General features: G+C 55.9%; 1 protein-coding gene across 2 annotated transcripts in view; it reads left to right on the top strand.

Moving 5' to 3' along the window:
- Positions 1-597: 597 nt before the first annotated feature.
- lamb2l (laminin, beta 2-like) overlaps positions 598-12,820 on the top strand; it is a 30,890-nt gene continuing 18,667 nt past the window's right edge. The window contains exons 1-8 of one of the 2 annotated variants that reach the window (XM_088439978.1): positions 598-721; positions 8,009-8,122; positions 8,237-8,325; positions 9,571-9,740; positions 11,323-11,458; positions 11,538-11,611; positions 11,875-12,063; positions 12,276-12,339. In XM_088439978.1, the coding sequence (XP_088296104.1) occupies positions 8,286-8,325; positions 9,571-9,740; positions 11,323-11,458; positions 11,538-11,611; positions 11,875-12,063; positions 12,276-12,339 (673 nt within the window). In that variant the 5' untranslated portion in view covers positions 598-721; positions 8,009-8,122; positions 8,237-8,285. Of the gene's footprint in view, positions 722-6,103; positions 6,268-8,008; positions 8,123-8,236; positions 8,326-9,570; positions 9,741-11,322; positions 11,459-11,537; positions 11,612-11,874; positions 12,064-12,275; positions 12,340-12,820 lie in introns of those variants that run through there. The other variant, XM_088439970.1, reaches the window with a different exon arrangement.

The raw sequence follows: 12,820 nt of genomic DNA, 5'->3' as shown, positions 1-12,820 counted from the left end.
TACTAAAACTTTTCGGTCTTGATTTCGTCTGTCACGGACAAGTCCGTATCGCTGAGGTTGAATTTAAAACCGGCCGAACAAATCCAGAGCGGAGGATGGCGGACGTGAGGGTGAGCCCGGTCCAAGATTTCTCCTCCAAGCGAGATTTGGAGAAAGGCCGGCGGAAATGCACGTCCTCGCTCTCTAAAGTGAAAAGGCCCCGTCCGCATTTGTGCTAGGATTTCTTTTCTTTTTTCACGTAAGCATCCTCCGCTCTGGATTTGTTCGGCCGGCCGGTCGTCGTCGAAGGTCCGCTGTAGACGCGACGGCTGGACTAGTCCTTCTCAATTTACACTCATGTCCAAGAAAACCCGATTTTTTGCTCGCTAGATATAGGTAAACTGCTTTGTCAATACTTTAGTTAAATATTGGATTTTTTTTTTTCTTTTCGTGTGTCTTCTCGCTCGCTTAAATCCCGAAAATCCATGCGGATGGAGAGCGTACGGTTTTGTGCATCGTATTGTGGTCGATGGAGTTAGCGCGACGGACGCGTCGAGCGACTCGCGAAGTTCAAAAAATTGAACTTTTGTCGAGTTGCGTCAGCCAATCAGCTTCGGGAAGGGGGGGCAGGAACGAATCATGGCGGCAGCTTCGACCCGCACAGCTGAGCTTTCGATCCAAAACGGAGCACTCACCTGGCTTGGACAAAGGCGGAAGAGGAAGGGAGAACTCGGGACCACTGGTACGTGCAGCGTATGCTTCCTTTTTTTAACAGCTGTCGAACCGTAGTTACTGTGCTAAGCTAACGATAGCGCAGCGCCGACAGTACGGTATTTAACGCGGCATTGGCCACTTGATTGCGACATCCAAACTTTTTTTGGGCGGACGAGTATTGCCGTGAAAGCGAGGGACGCGCAGTGTAAAAAAAAAAAAGAATAACAAAGGTGCTGTCAGAGAAAATATTGGCTCTGCCGTATCCCGGGAAAAGTGAACGTTCTCAGCAATGATCTCCTTTCCGGGTCAGCTGGAAAGTGCACAGCAAGCTCACCCCCCCCCCCCCCCCACTCGCGTGATTCTGTTGCGTGAAAAGTAAACTTCTCGCGACAAAACGCCTCGCGTAGAGCGTGAACGTCACGCACCATCTGAACGCAGCATTGTTTCAACGAAAAAAACTCTTCGCTTTCCTCTTACGTCATCACCCCGGGACAATCTTTTTTCATTGCAAACATTTCAATGCAGAGTAAGAAATGTATGAACGACTCTGAACACTAAGCAAACAATTGTAGAAGGTAACGAATAAAGAAACAATAAATCCAAAAGACAAAGTAATTAAAAACCTGCTAGGGAGTACAAAAATGTAGTTTTCTTATCACAAACCCTTTTTTTGTCCGTGTATTTTTTGTGACACATGATCTAATTGCGATTGACAATCACATTGTCCGAATACCGCGTACGTCCATACAAGCTGGCGTTTATGTCACGTAAAAAAAAAAAAAAAAACACTTCCTCTCGTCGTCTTCCGCTCACGTCACCACCCCGGAACACTTTCCAACATTCAGTGCGGACGAAACGCTTTGACTTTCGCTAGCGGAGCGTCCGCATGTCTTGAGCTTCTCAACGCCAACCAAATGAACAGTTGGCTTCCTGCCCTGCGGCACACAAGAAAAAAAAATCGACTAACCAAGAAGAAAGGGGTTGGAAGTTTGGCTCCGTTACGACAGCCATTGGAACGTGGCCAGGCTACTTCCAGGCATTGCGCTACTTCCGTAAACAATCACGCCTGCAGTGTGACGTCACGGTGTCTTTTTCTTTTTTAATGATATTTATTTACGCAAACAAATCGATCATATCAAAAAGTCTCACATCAAGGTGCATTCCCATCTCCTTACAGACTGTAAACTAACTGCTTACAATGCTGGTGTACTGAATATAACATGTTTCAAGAAGAACCAGAAAATAACAATAACGTCCAAGAATAATAGGATCACAAAGTGAATAATAACCCAGTTAAAAGAAAAAATACGTATAGCAATAAGAGAAAGAAAAACGGGGGGTTTGGAATAGAAAAACTCCTAACAACTCCTAAAAACTTTGGAGGGGTCGCCATGCTTTTCGAAAGCACTCGTACGCACCCGCCCCGGGAAGCAAAACGAGCTTCATTTTCCACACGTTTCCACACCCGCCGCCACCCGGGTCTTTTGCAGGAAGCGTAGCGGAATTCAGACTCCGCGCGCGCGACCTGCGGGAGGCGCTGCAGGAGCGCGAGAGCCAGGTCAAGGAGCGCGTCCTCCGCCCGCCCAGTGCCGGCGGCCTGGCCTGGCCGACCGCCGGACCTCTCGGAAGGCCGACAGATAACGCAGAAGGCGATCCCTTCGATAATATACATATCAGTGGCGGTCCGTGAGTTTCGGCGGTCCCGAGTCGGGACGGGCTAGCCAACGGCTACGCCGGGCCTCTAAAGCCGTCGGGCGAAGCCCGCGCCTCGCGGCTCGCTTGTTAAGCACGGCGCCGCCTTCCCGTCACGTTCGGCCTCTAGACGGCCATCTTGTGACTCCTTTGGCTATTGCGGCCATCTTTTCAAAACACGCCTCCGTTTACGTTTGTCTTTGCACGCGGCGCCGAAGGCCCGCAAGCGCTGAGGCTAACGCGGGGGCTCCCGCTTCTCGTCCCGTCCCGGCGGTAAAGAAAGCCCGCGCCGGGCGAACCCCGACCTCGCGCCGGGCGAGTCCCGACCGCGCGCCGGGCGAGTCCCGACCTCGCGCCGGAGATAACAGTGTCCGCTTGCGTTTGCCTTTATTTGAAGGCTTGATACGTTGGGCTAATTCAGCGCGTCCCAATGATATTTTACAAAGCCCCCCCCCTTTGCCAAGGATGATATTCATTCTGTTTCGCTATAGCTTTAACACTGTTTCCAGTGTGTCTTTGACATAGTATCATTTGAGCCCGCCGCATTATGAGCGCGTCTTGTACACGGGCGCACCTTATCTTTGGGGAATGACGCCCTTTCATCCACCGAATGGACCCTGCGGACGTTTAGGGGGCCCCGCGTCATTTTCGTTTCCGGCTCAAACGTCAACACGCGTAGGCCGCGCCCGTTTGAGGGCCGTCTCGCTCCGTACAAAGCGGGCCCGCGAGCGTACCTTTCGCGTGTCGACCCGGAACGGGCGGCGAGCCGTCGCCGGGCCGGGCCGGGCCGGGCCGGGCCGGGCTCGGGAGCGGGCCGCTCGCATTTTCCTCGATTCATGCCAGCTCCTCGACTCGCGGCTGCCGGGCCTTTCTTTTTTTTCTTTCTTTGAACGCGCATTCCAGCCAGATCGCTGGCGGCGCACGTTGACGGAGACGCGGGCTCAGATTTTCTCCTTCCAAAGAGAAGAATGAAAGTCCGGGGCGTTTCTTCGCCCCGTCGCCCCGAGACGTCACCTAATACGTCGCGCCCAATCCGGGTCGCCGACTCGTCAGGTTTTCCGCGTCGAAAATTGGATAGTCCAAGGAGGAATAAGCGCTCATCCGTCGCCGTGATGGCTTTGGCTTTTCCCGCCGGTAATTCTCGCATTCTTTCTTCGATCGCTCTCGGCCAGGAAACGCAAGATGGAAGCGTTTTAAGCTTTGGCGTTCCCCAATTCAAGACGTCGATTCAACCTCGGCAATACTTTGCATTATAGTTTATGCGACGGATGAACGCCGGACAAGCCGTCTTTCGCGGGCGGGTACGAATGTCATTTTTAAGCACGATAATGCCGTCTCGTGGACGTGATAGGATCAAATGCGGGACATCATGCTATTTATAGCCTTGGGTGAAACCCCTTTGCTGACGTTATTTTCGCGTAACGCTTCTATCACCCCGTGTTTTAATATTACCGCGTGTGATATTTGCCCTATATTATTAGCGCCGGCGTTTCCCTCCTCGTTCAATTGCTTTTGATTGCAAGTTTTTATCGGTCGACTACGGAACGTCGTCCGCCGCTCGGGGAAGCGAACGGAATAAGAATTTCATTGTGCGGTATGATACTACTATACGTATGACACACAAAATGTCAAATGTCACCCTCTAGCGGTTACGCACGGTTGGGCAAAAATCCAGCCGACGACCGACCGACGGACCCACAATTACAATTTCGCGCGGCTTGAAAAAACGACGGACGATGGCGGAAAGGGGGCGGGTCCCGCGAGGAAGGTCGGAGCGGCGAAACGACGCGAGCGCCCGCTGCGTTGTCCTTTGGCGCCGTCGGGCGCGCGCCTTGCGATCGGCTGCCGAGCGCTTCGGGACGTCCGAGACTATGGAAAAGGGCGCGGATGACGGCGAGGGTTAGCCTAGGAAACGCATCGCGTCGCCGGGATGTCCCCGCCACGATAGGAAAACACGCGCCTTTGCGTGTTCCCGGGGGCCCCGGCGGCTTAGTCCGGCTTTAATGGGCTCGGGGACCTAGCCCCCCGCCCCGCTGCCGAGATGGAGTCTAACCCGAAGGCTTAAGAGGATCCGCGAGCGGCTGGCAAATTCCAATGGGCCCAAAGCAAAGAGCGAGCGGGGATTTTTTTTCTTTTTGTTTTTCCCCTCTGATCTAGATTTGAAACGCTCGAGTCTGAGATCCGCATAGCTGTTTGCAATGTCAACTTTGCGCTTTATGCCTCATATGAAGACTTCCAAAAAGAAAACGTACGAGATCCCACTTCAGAACGCTACGGCGCGAGCGAACCCATGCGCGTGCGTGCGCGCGTGCGCGCGTGCGTACGGAAGGCCTCGTCTTCTTTAAAGGCCGTTTGGATTGAAAGGTGCGTGCGTTTCCCGAGGCCGGGCGGGGCGGTTGCCGCGTCCTCGACGCTTGCCGTATCGCTTTACAGGTGTCCGCTCCGCCCTTTGCCCGCCTATGGACGTGAGCGACCGCACCCCGCGCCGGGTCATATTTGAAGCGGGACGCGGCCGCAAATCGTGTCGACTTTGAATCGTTTCGCGGCTTTGCCGGGGGCTCTTTCAGGCGACCGACGGCCCGCGCCCAATTTTGCATTTTTTTCCGATCGGCCCGCCGCCGGGGTTAACCCTAACCCTAATCCTGGCCAAGGGCCAATCAGGGAAAGAACGCATATTCGCTCGGCCTTCGCCAGAATGCGCTCGGCGGCAAGGAAAGGGGAGCGGCTGCAAATAAATCTCGGGCGCGGTCGGCCGCGTTCCTCATCCCGGCGAGAGGCGTCTCTTAGACGGCGATCTCTCTCGCCCGCCCGAGTCTCTTTGACGGACGGCCTCGCCGTCGGCGGCGGCGGCTTTGCTCGGAGCGCGGGCGGGCGGGCGCGAGCGCGCAGAGGAAAGCTTATCGCCTTTGGATTGTTTGGGCTGCGCTCGGCACATTCCTGGCCTTTGTTTGCCTTCCGCGCGGAGGCGCCGTGAACTTTGGGCCGGCCCCTCCTTATCTCCTCTCGACGCGACCGCCGGCCCTTTGGCGGCCTCGCGCCGTAGCTTGCCACCGTGACATCGGGACGCCCGCGGACGGCCGTCGAGTAAACGACGAATAGCCTTTTTTGCCCGTTGATCCGACCACTCGCGGCTTTGGATGACGTTCTGGCTCACGTTGGCATGTTATATAGCGCCGCGTCGTTTAGCGGTTTTGACCGCGCCGGGTATTTCCCATCACCGTATGTTAGCGTATGCAAAGTTTGACGGTCCGTAAGTACTCGGTTGCGTCAAGCTAATGTTTTGGATTGAAAAGAATTGCATTTGTAATTCAGTTTGTGACTTGAAATCAGTGTAATTGGGTCCATTTGGAGGCGGCGGCCTCAAAAGTGTTTTGGAGACTCGAGCGAGCGTTGACCGGCCCGCGGCGATAAAAAGCTCGGGGACCCCCGATTAGCCCGGGCCGGTGGAAAATCCCGGACGGCCGGGGGTTCGACCGTTCGCCATTAGCGAGCCCGTCCCGAGAGGACGTATCGGCGCCCCCGCCCCCGGCGGCCCCGCTCCGGAGCTCCCTCGCCTCTTGGCTCTCCCCGGCGGCCGAGAAGAAAGGGCCGGCGCATTCCAGCGGCCCGGAGACCGTTCCCCTCTTTCAAGCCCCGGCCCGCCGAGCGACGGCGCAATTAGAATAATAATGGCCGTCCCCTCACCCGAGCGAGGGGGCGGTCCGGGGAGGGCGGGGACTAAGCGGCGCCGGGGAGCTCCGGCGGGCCCCCGGCCTCTCCCTCCAGTTCGTTTGACGCTCGGGGCCGCGTCGCACGGGCACGCACGCGTAAAGGCGCGCGGCGGCCGGCAGAAGTTGGCGCGCACTCGGAGCGAACGCCTCCGCCTCCAAGAGAGGACCAAAGGTGAGCGGCCGTTCTTCAGTCGCGGCCGGGCTCATACCGCCTCTGCTCTTTGGCTCCGAACGCTCTCGCGCGCTGGGTGGAGGGCGCCCCCGCCGGACCTGCGCTCGGGCCCAGCTCCGACCGCCGACCGGGAGTCGGCGCGAACGAAACGGGAGTCGGCACGGCGTTTGCGGATTTGCGGCGAGGGCGGCCCGCGGGCCTTGCCTTCGCGTCCTATTCTCTTGCGCTCGCTTCGCTTTCTGGTCTATGCGAAAAAGCCTTTCTATATGAGGCGCGGCCGCAAGCCTTGTGTTTGCTCAAAAGCTGACATGTGCCTCCTAATCCGCCGCGCCTTACTCGGTGCCTAAACCGCACCTTTTCATTCGTGCGCGTTTGGATGTATTTCCGGAAGATAAAAACACAGATTTCACAAACGCGTATCCTTTAGAAGCGTAGGATTAGAAAGGAGTCCTGTCGGACGGGGCCGTTGGACCCGTTTGACCTCGTGGCCCGCACGGAGGAAAATCTGTTCCAAAGTGGGTCGGGCCGATAAAATACGTGTTTATATGACTTCTTTATATGAATTCTACTTTTTTTGAGTTCCGTCCAAAATAGGACACGTCGCCGTTTGTCGCTCTGGTCTTTGTACCAGCGCTCAAAGTCCGCCACTAAAACATTACTACCGATCACAAAAGTTTTTCCACATATCGCAAAAGTGTATGACGCGTGCGTATTATGACTCCGCGTCATCGCAGGTAACAACGGCGAAATGAAAGCCCGCCCGCGGCCCTATCTTGTCTCATTTTTTCTTTCCGGCGCCGCTCTTGTCATCGCGGCCATTTGTCTGGGAGCTCGCCGGCGTGCGATGTAGGAGGAACATGTCATTTTGCGTTTGCACGCACGCGTAGACATATTCCGTCCCATTGTGCGCGGACGTGTTTGCGGAGCCTGTGCATACAAGGGGCCCCTTTGGCCGGCAACTCAGCCGAGATCAATGGAGCGCGCGTGACAGAAAGGGGACCGTCGTCGCCATGCGAAACTCCATTTGTTTTGCTCGACGACGAGAATCCCCGCGGACCGCCGTGTTTGCGGATGACGTTGCCATCCGTAGCCGCGGCGGGCAACGGGCGGAGGAGAAGCCGGCGGGGGGTTTGAAGGATTTAGGATGGAGGGTCGGGAGCCGCGGACTGTGCGAAAGAGAGGCGCGGACGGGAGCGCCATTTGGGATCAAATCATTAGCTACGGCGCGGAAACAACGTTGCCTCGGCGGCGGGCGCGCGCATTCCCAGACCCGCGGAGAGAGAACCCAACCGGGCCCGCCGCCGCGGGATACGCGTGAGAAACTGAACAACCAGCGCGTCCCGGAGATGTTCCGGACCTTGAAAGATATCCGGCGGCCGCGATAAGATAACGGCTCGGGCGCCGTGCCGAGTCCGCCGTCAAATCGGAGCGTCGCGACCCGGAACCGTTCTGAGCCCCCGCCGAGCCCGGCCTTAACGTCGCGAAGCTCCAAACGTCGTCCGACATGGATGCGCTTTGACTTCCGACCCCTGAAAAGGTTCCGATTGGGCTTTTAGATAGGATGGTTTCCAAACTCTCGCCCGGCTCGCTAATGAGCCGGTCGTCGGAATCAGCCTAAACCCCAGATCCGTCTTTAGTAGCTTAGTCGAAGGTTTGCCGAGTCGCTTTTGGTCGCGGCCGCCTCGGGATTTTCCCGGTCCCGTATTCCCATTGAACCCGTTGACCCTTCCTTTCGGAGGAGGCGGGGAAGCTGATCGGTAGACTCGCCGGGACGGGGAAACGCAGACGGGCGGACGCTGGCGAGGACCGACGCGGGGGAACGGAATCGGGACGCTCCGACCAACGAGACGGCGGGGCAAGTATTCCGCCCGGACCCGGAGGCCGGGCTACGCCACATGGGCGGCTCCGGATCGTACGCGTAGCCCGGCCCGAGGGCCAAAAGATTTCCTTTCTGTCCGTTCGTCGGCAGATCGGGGTCGCCCGGCTCCTCTTCGCGCGTCCGGCGGACGATCGGACCGATGGCCTCCGCGGCTCTGTACCTGATGCTCTTGGTGCCGGGTGAGTGCAATGTCCTCTTTTATAAAAAGATCATAAAATAGGGGCGGGGCAAAAGAATCCCAGGGGCATGCAACCTGCTCTATGGAATTTTTACACTAATTCTAGGGATTTTTTACACCAATTTTCCCAAACAAGCGAAACATGACTTCAGGCGCGAAAGGGTTAAGCTGCAAAGAAAGCGCCGGGCTCTTCAAGGCGTTCATTCGCAGGCGCACCGACACCTGGAATGTTTCCGTTAATGAATAACATTTTCCATCCTCCTTCCACATTCCTGCCGTCGCGCTGTACACCGGGAGGAAATTGGCCGCCTAAGGGCGCGTTTACCTGCGGTTCTTCTGCTTGGCCAAGAGCTTTTCATCGCCTCATCCTGCACTCTAATAACACGCTTGGAAAGCAGCCGTCAAGGATCCGCTTCTTGCCGTCTTTCCCCGCGACCCCCGTCGCTTCGTATGCCCTCACGCCGCGGTAGAAACGGTAATATAAGCTAGCCCGTGATATAAGGCAGCTCAGGGGATGAACCCCGGGGTTAGGGTTGGGGTTAGGGTTAGGGACGGCGGGTCTCCTTTACGGAAGGCGGTTTTACTCGCGCTTGTCCAAATTTCATCTCCTTCTACTACAAGTACGGTGGAGCCCCGAGTTACGGTGTCCCTAGCCGGAATAGCGAGAAGGCGCGCGCCCCGTTAGCAGAAAAGAAGATTTGGTAGAAAGTTCAAGTTTGCTATGAAGTAGTTTGAAAGCGGAATCTTTTGGGGACGAGGCTTTGAAGCGTCCCGGCGTTTGCCGGCAAGACCCGACGCGTTCCGTAGATCAAAGCCACGAACCGGCTCGGCCGAGAGTGTTCCCGCGGCTCGGGGGGGGGGGGGAAGAGGAACTCCGCTCCGTTAAAGCGGAACGTGGATTACGGGCCCCCGACCGGTAGAAAAATCAGGCCAAACGGCAAGCGACCTCGGGATAGCCGACTTAACGTCGTCCCCGTCCCGTTTCGTCGAAGCGAAGTTGGAATCCCGCAAAACAACTCCAAAAACTGAGGCCCGCGGGCCAAATTGGGCCCGTCGGAGCAAATCGCCCAAAGCCCTTTCAGAACCGGGTTCCCAAATTTGAACGTGCCCTACCGGATGACGGAGTTGAGATTTTTCGACGTCCGACCTTGAAATCGGGCGCGTCCGGTCATGCGCGCGCGGGATGCGATTTGGAAACGTAAAGAATGAAAAGGAGCTTCTTTTTTTTGTCCCCGACGTCCGGCAGCCTGGGGCGCGCGCGGACAAGAGCTCCCATCGAGCCCGCGCGGCTGCTCGGACGGGAGCTGCTACCCCGCCACGGGAAACCTTTTGATCGGGCGCGCCGCCAACCTGAGCGCCACCTCCACTTGCGGGCTGGACGGGCCGGAGCACTACTGCATCGTCAGCCACCTCCAGGTCGCGAACGCCGTACGCTCCCGTATTTCAAGCTCCGACCTTCCGCCTCGTCCAAAAGGCTTTTCATACCTTATAAGGTGCACGGAATCAAAGCTCCATGGGCTTGCAGAAAGTATGGCCTATTAATTGGATTTTTGGGGAATCAAAGAGCAGCCAAAAACCTTCAAATATCATGTTTAATAGATTATTTCATAAAATGGCGCTTTATTTGACCAAAATTCATTTTTTGAGCAACTGGCTGGAGCATTTATAGTGCATCAAAGTTTCAAACAGAAGATTCAATTCAATTCAAGAATTTACATAGGGATTAAATTATTGGATTCTTTTCATCCCCCCCAAATAAATTGGCGTTTTTTGCACTGTATGAGGCGCACCGGACTTTAGGGCGCACCGCCAGCTTTTGAGAAGGCCTCATCCTGCGCAAAATGCAATACGTGGGTAAAGGTTTTACTGTCGCGCCGAGCATTAACAAGCGGCGCGTTCTCCCGCGTAGCCTCGTATCTCTGTGTATCCCATTGCAAAAAGGGCACTTTTGCCGGAAAGATCCCGCCTTGGCTTTTGTTGCTTCTCGCGGCAAATGAGGCTTGACCTGGAATTTGCTCCACAAGTCCGCGCATGCGGCCCGGAGGCCGAGATCCGGGGGCCCCCCTCGCCGCCCCGGGGCCCGGGATACGCCGACGGGACGGGCGGGTCGGCTGAAACGCGGGCCCTCGGACGCCCGCGTCTTCAGCCGATCGCAAAGCCGGCGACCCGAGCGGTTACGGGCTTTTCTCGTTCAACCTTTTCGAATGAGCGCCGGATTTCTACTCTAATGGTCTACGCGTAAAGTTGGACGGCTTTGTCGTCGTTCCCGTCTGGTGGATGCGTAAGCCCAGCCGCTGCTGAGTCGTAGCTTCTATCCTATGCGCCTCATGTATGAAAACCCTTTTAAAATCGCTTGAAGGTGCGCCTTTCGGGGCGCAAAATACGGCAATAACGTTTGAGCCGCTTATCAGATTGTTTTGTTTAGCGCAGCTCCATCTAGCGGATGCGTGGCACAAGCCCAGAATAGAGTAGAAAATAAAGGGAAAACGAAATATCGATTTACTAAAGGTGTAAAAAGTACCGATTAAAAAAGAATGGAATCATTTCAAGTTCCCGACCTCCCCTTTGTTTCCGACTCGAATCCAGCCCTTATGAACGGATCCTTCTTAAGGGGCTCGTTGAAATCGCGTCCCGATGACACGTCGCGTTTCATTCCGAGTAGAAGAGGAAAGGGATTTTCCACACCCCGACCCTAGACGAATCCTGTTTGGACCTCAAATGACTATAAATATGGTAAATGTGTAAAAAGTACTCCTGAAAATGAATTTGAAAATTCATATTTGAAAATGAAGTCAAGGGATGGCTTCCCTTTGGCCGTCCTCTTGAATCCACTCCTCCCTTTGAAACGCACGCTTACGAGGGCTCCCGTTTCATGCGAAACGTCGTGACCGATATCGCTTCGCGAGCGCGCCAAGCGGGATCTTTTCTTTCTTTGCGCGTTCCCAACGGTATGGAGCCAGAGAGCGGATGTCTTTTCGCCCCCCCGACCCCCCAACAGGAGTCGGACAAATGCTTCGAGTGCAGCTCGGCGCGGCCGTACGACCCGAGCGGGCGCAGAAACAGCCACCGCATCCAAAACGTCATCTACCTGACGGACGGCAACGGCGACAGCACCTGGTGGCAGTCCGCTAACGGTGCCTTTGGAGTCCGCCCCTTGGCGCCTATTCCCGTCGCTGCCGTCCCTTTGCCCTGAGCGAGCGCTTTCCTCCGCAGGTGAGGAAAACGTCAGCGTTCGACTCGACCTGGAGGCGGAATTCCACTTCACGCACCTCATCATGAAGTTCAAGGTACCCGCTCGGGCTGGCGGGCTGCCCATTTCGTTTTATCGCCCGCGAAAGGTTCCGAAACATGTAGCGCGCATCCAAGAAGTAGCGTATTTCCTCTAAGTTCGGGTCGTTGGGTTTTTTTTGTTTTCCTCATTTTCAACCGACTGTTTTTACGGCAAAAGAAAGTCTTCTAAGTCCGGGTAGTTGGGGTTTTTTTTGTTTTCCTCATTTTCAACCGACTGTTTTCACGGCAAAAGTGTTTTTTGGTCCGGATTCCCCGGCAGACCTTCCGGCCCGCGGCTATGATCATCGAGCGTTCGGCCGATTTCGGACGTACGTGGCGTCCCTACCGCTACTTTGCCTCCAACTGCACCAGGACCTTTCAGGGTATCCCCTCCGATGGCCTGCGCCACATCAACGACGTGATCTGCGAGGAACGCTACTCCGACATTGAGCCCTCCACCAACGGGGAGGTGAGAAGTCGCCCGGCGCGTCACCTCGGTCATTGCGCGGGAACTCAAATAAGCTGACGCGCCACGGACGAAAAAGCGGCCGGCGCACGTCCCAGGTCCTGAACCGGCGGCGAGATAGGACGACCGAATGCAGCGGACCACTTTAGAATAGGAACTGCTTCGGCGTCGGAAATGAATTGAATTCTTTCTTGTCCTCTTTCTTTCTGTCTAAGGTCATTTATAAAGTGTTGGACCCTGCCATTCACGTGAAAGACCCCTACAGTTTGGACATTCAAGGTAGCCCAACCGGACCGTTCCCGCTCGGCCGCTTCCCGAATCAGCACCCCGCGATACCATCAAACGTTCCTTGTCACGTCTGTAGTTTGTTCATCAAACGGTTTTTGAGCGGCATCCTGCGTCTGTTACCCTTTTCCAGCCGTCTCACCTGATTCAAATGATCGGGATCATTTTCGAGATCCGCGGAGCTTTAGCGCAGGAACCTACGCCTTCTCGGATCTCCTTCCCGGCCGCTTAAACGGCCCGCCGGCTCCTTTTATTGGTTCGGGTCGGTCCTAGGAACAAAAGCTCGGGGGAGACGCGGAGCAACGACGCGAACGATCAGTTTGCGATCACGGGGGACGTCCCGGAAACACCGAGGCCGAGCCCGTGCCGCGCACGCGCCTTCTTTGCTTTACTGAAAGCATCCGGGTCTAATCGTCAAAAACAAATATGGGATAACCTGTACGCGCCGTACAACGTTTATGATGTCTCCGGCCGA

The sequence above is a fragment of the Hippichthys cyanospilos genome, chromosome 2 (assembly GCF_059441005.1).
Source record: "Hippichthys cyanospilos isolate Australia breed blue-spotted pipefish chromosome 2, RoL_Hcya_1.0, whole genome shotgun sequence".
Lineage (NCBI taxonomy): Eukaryota > Metazoa > Chordata > Actinopteri > Syngnathiformes > Syngnathidae > Hippichthys > Hippichthys cyanospilos.
The sequence above is the reverse complement of the archived record's forward strand: the minus strand, read 5'-3'. Positions and strand labels throughout refer to the sequence as shown.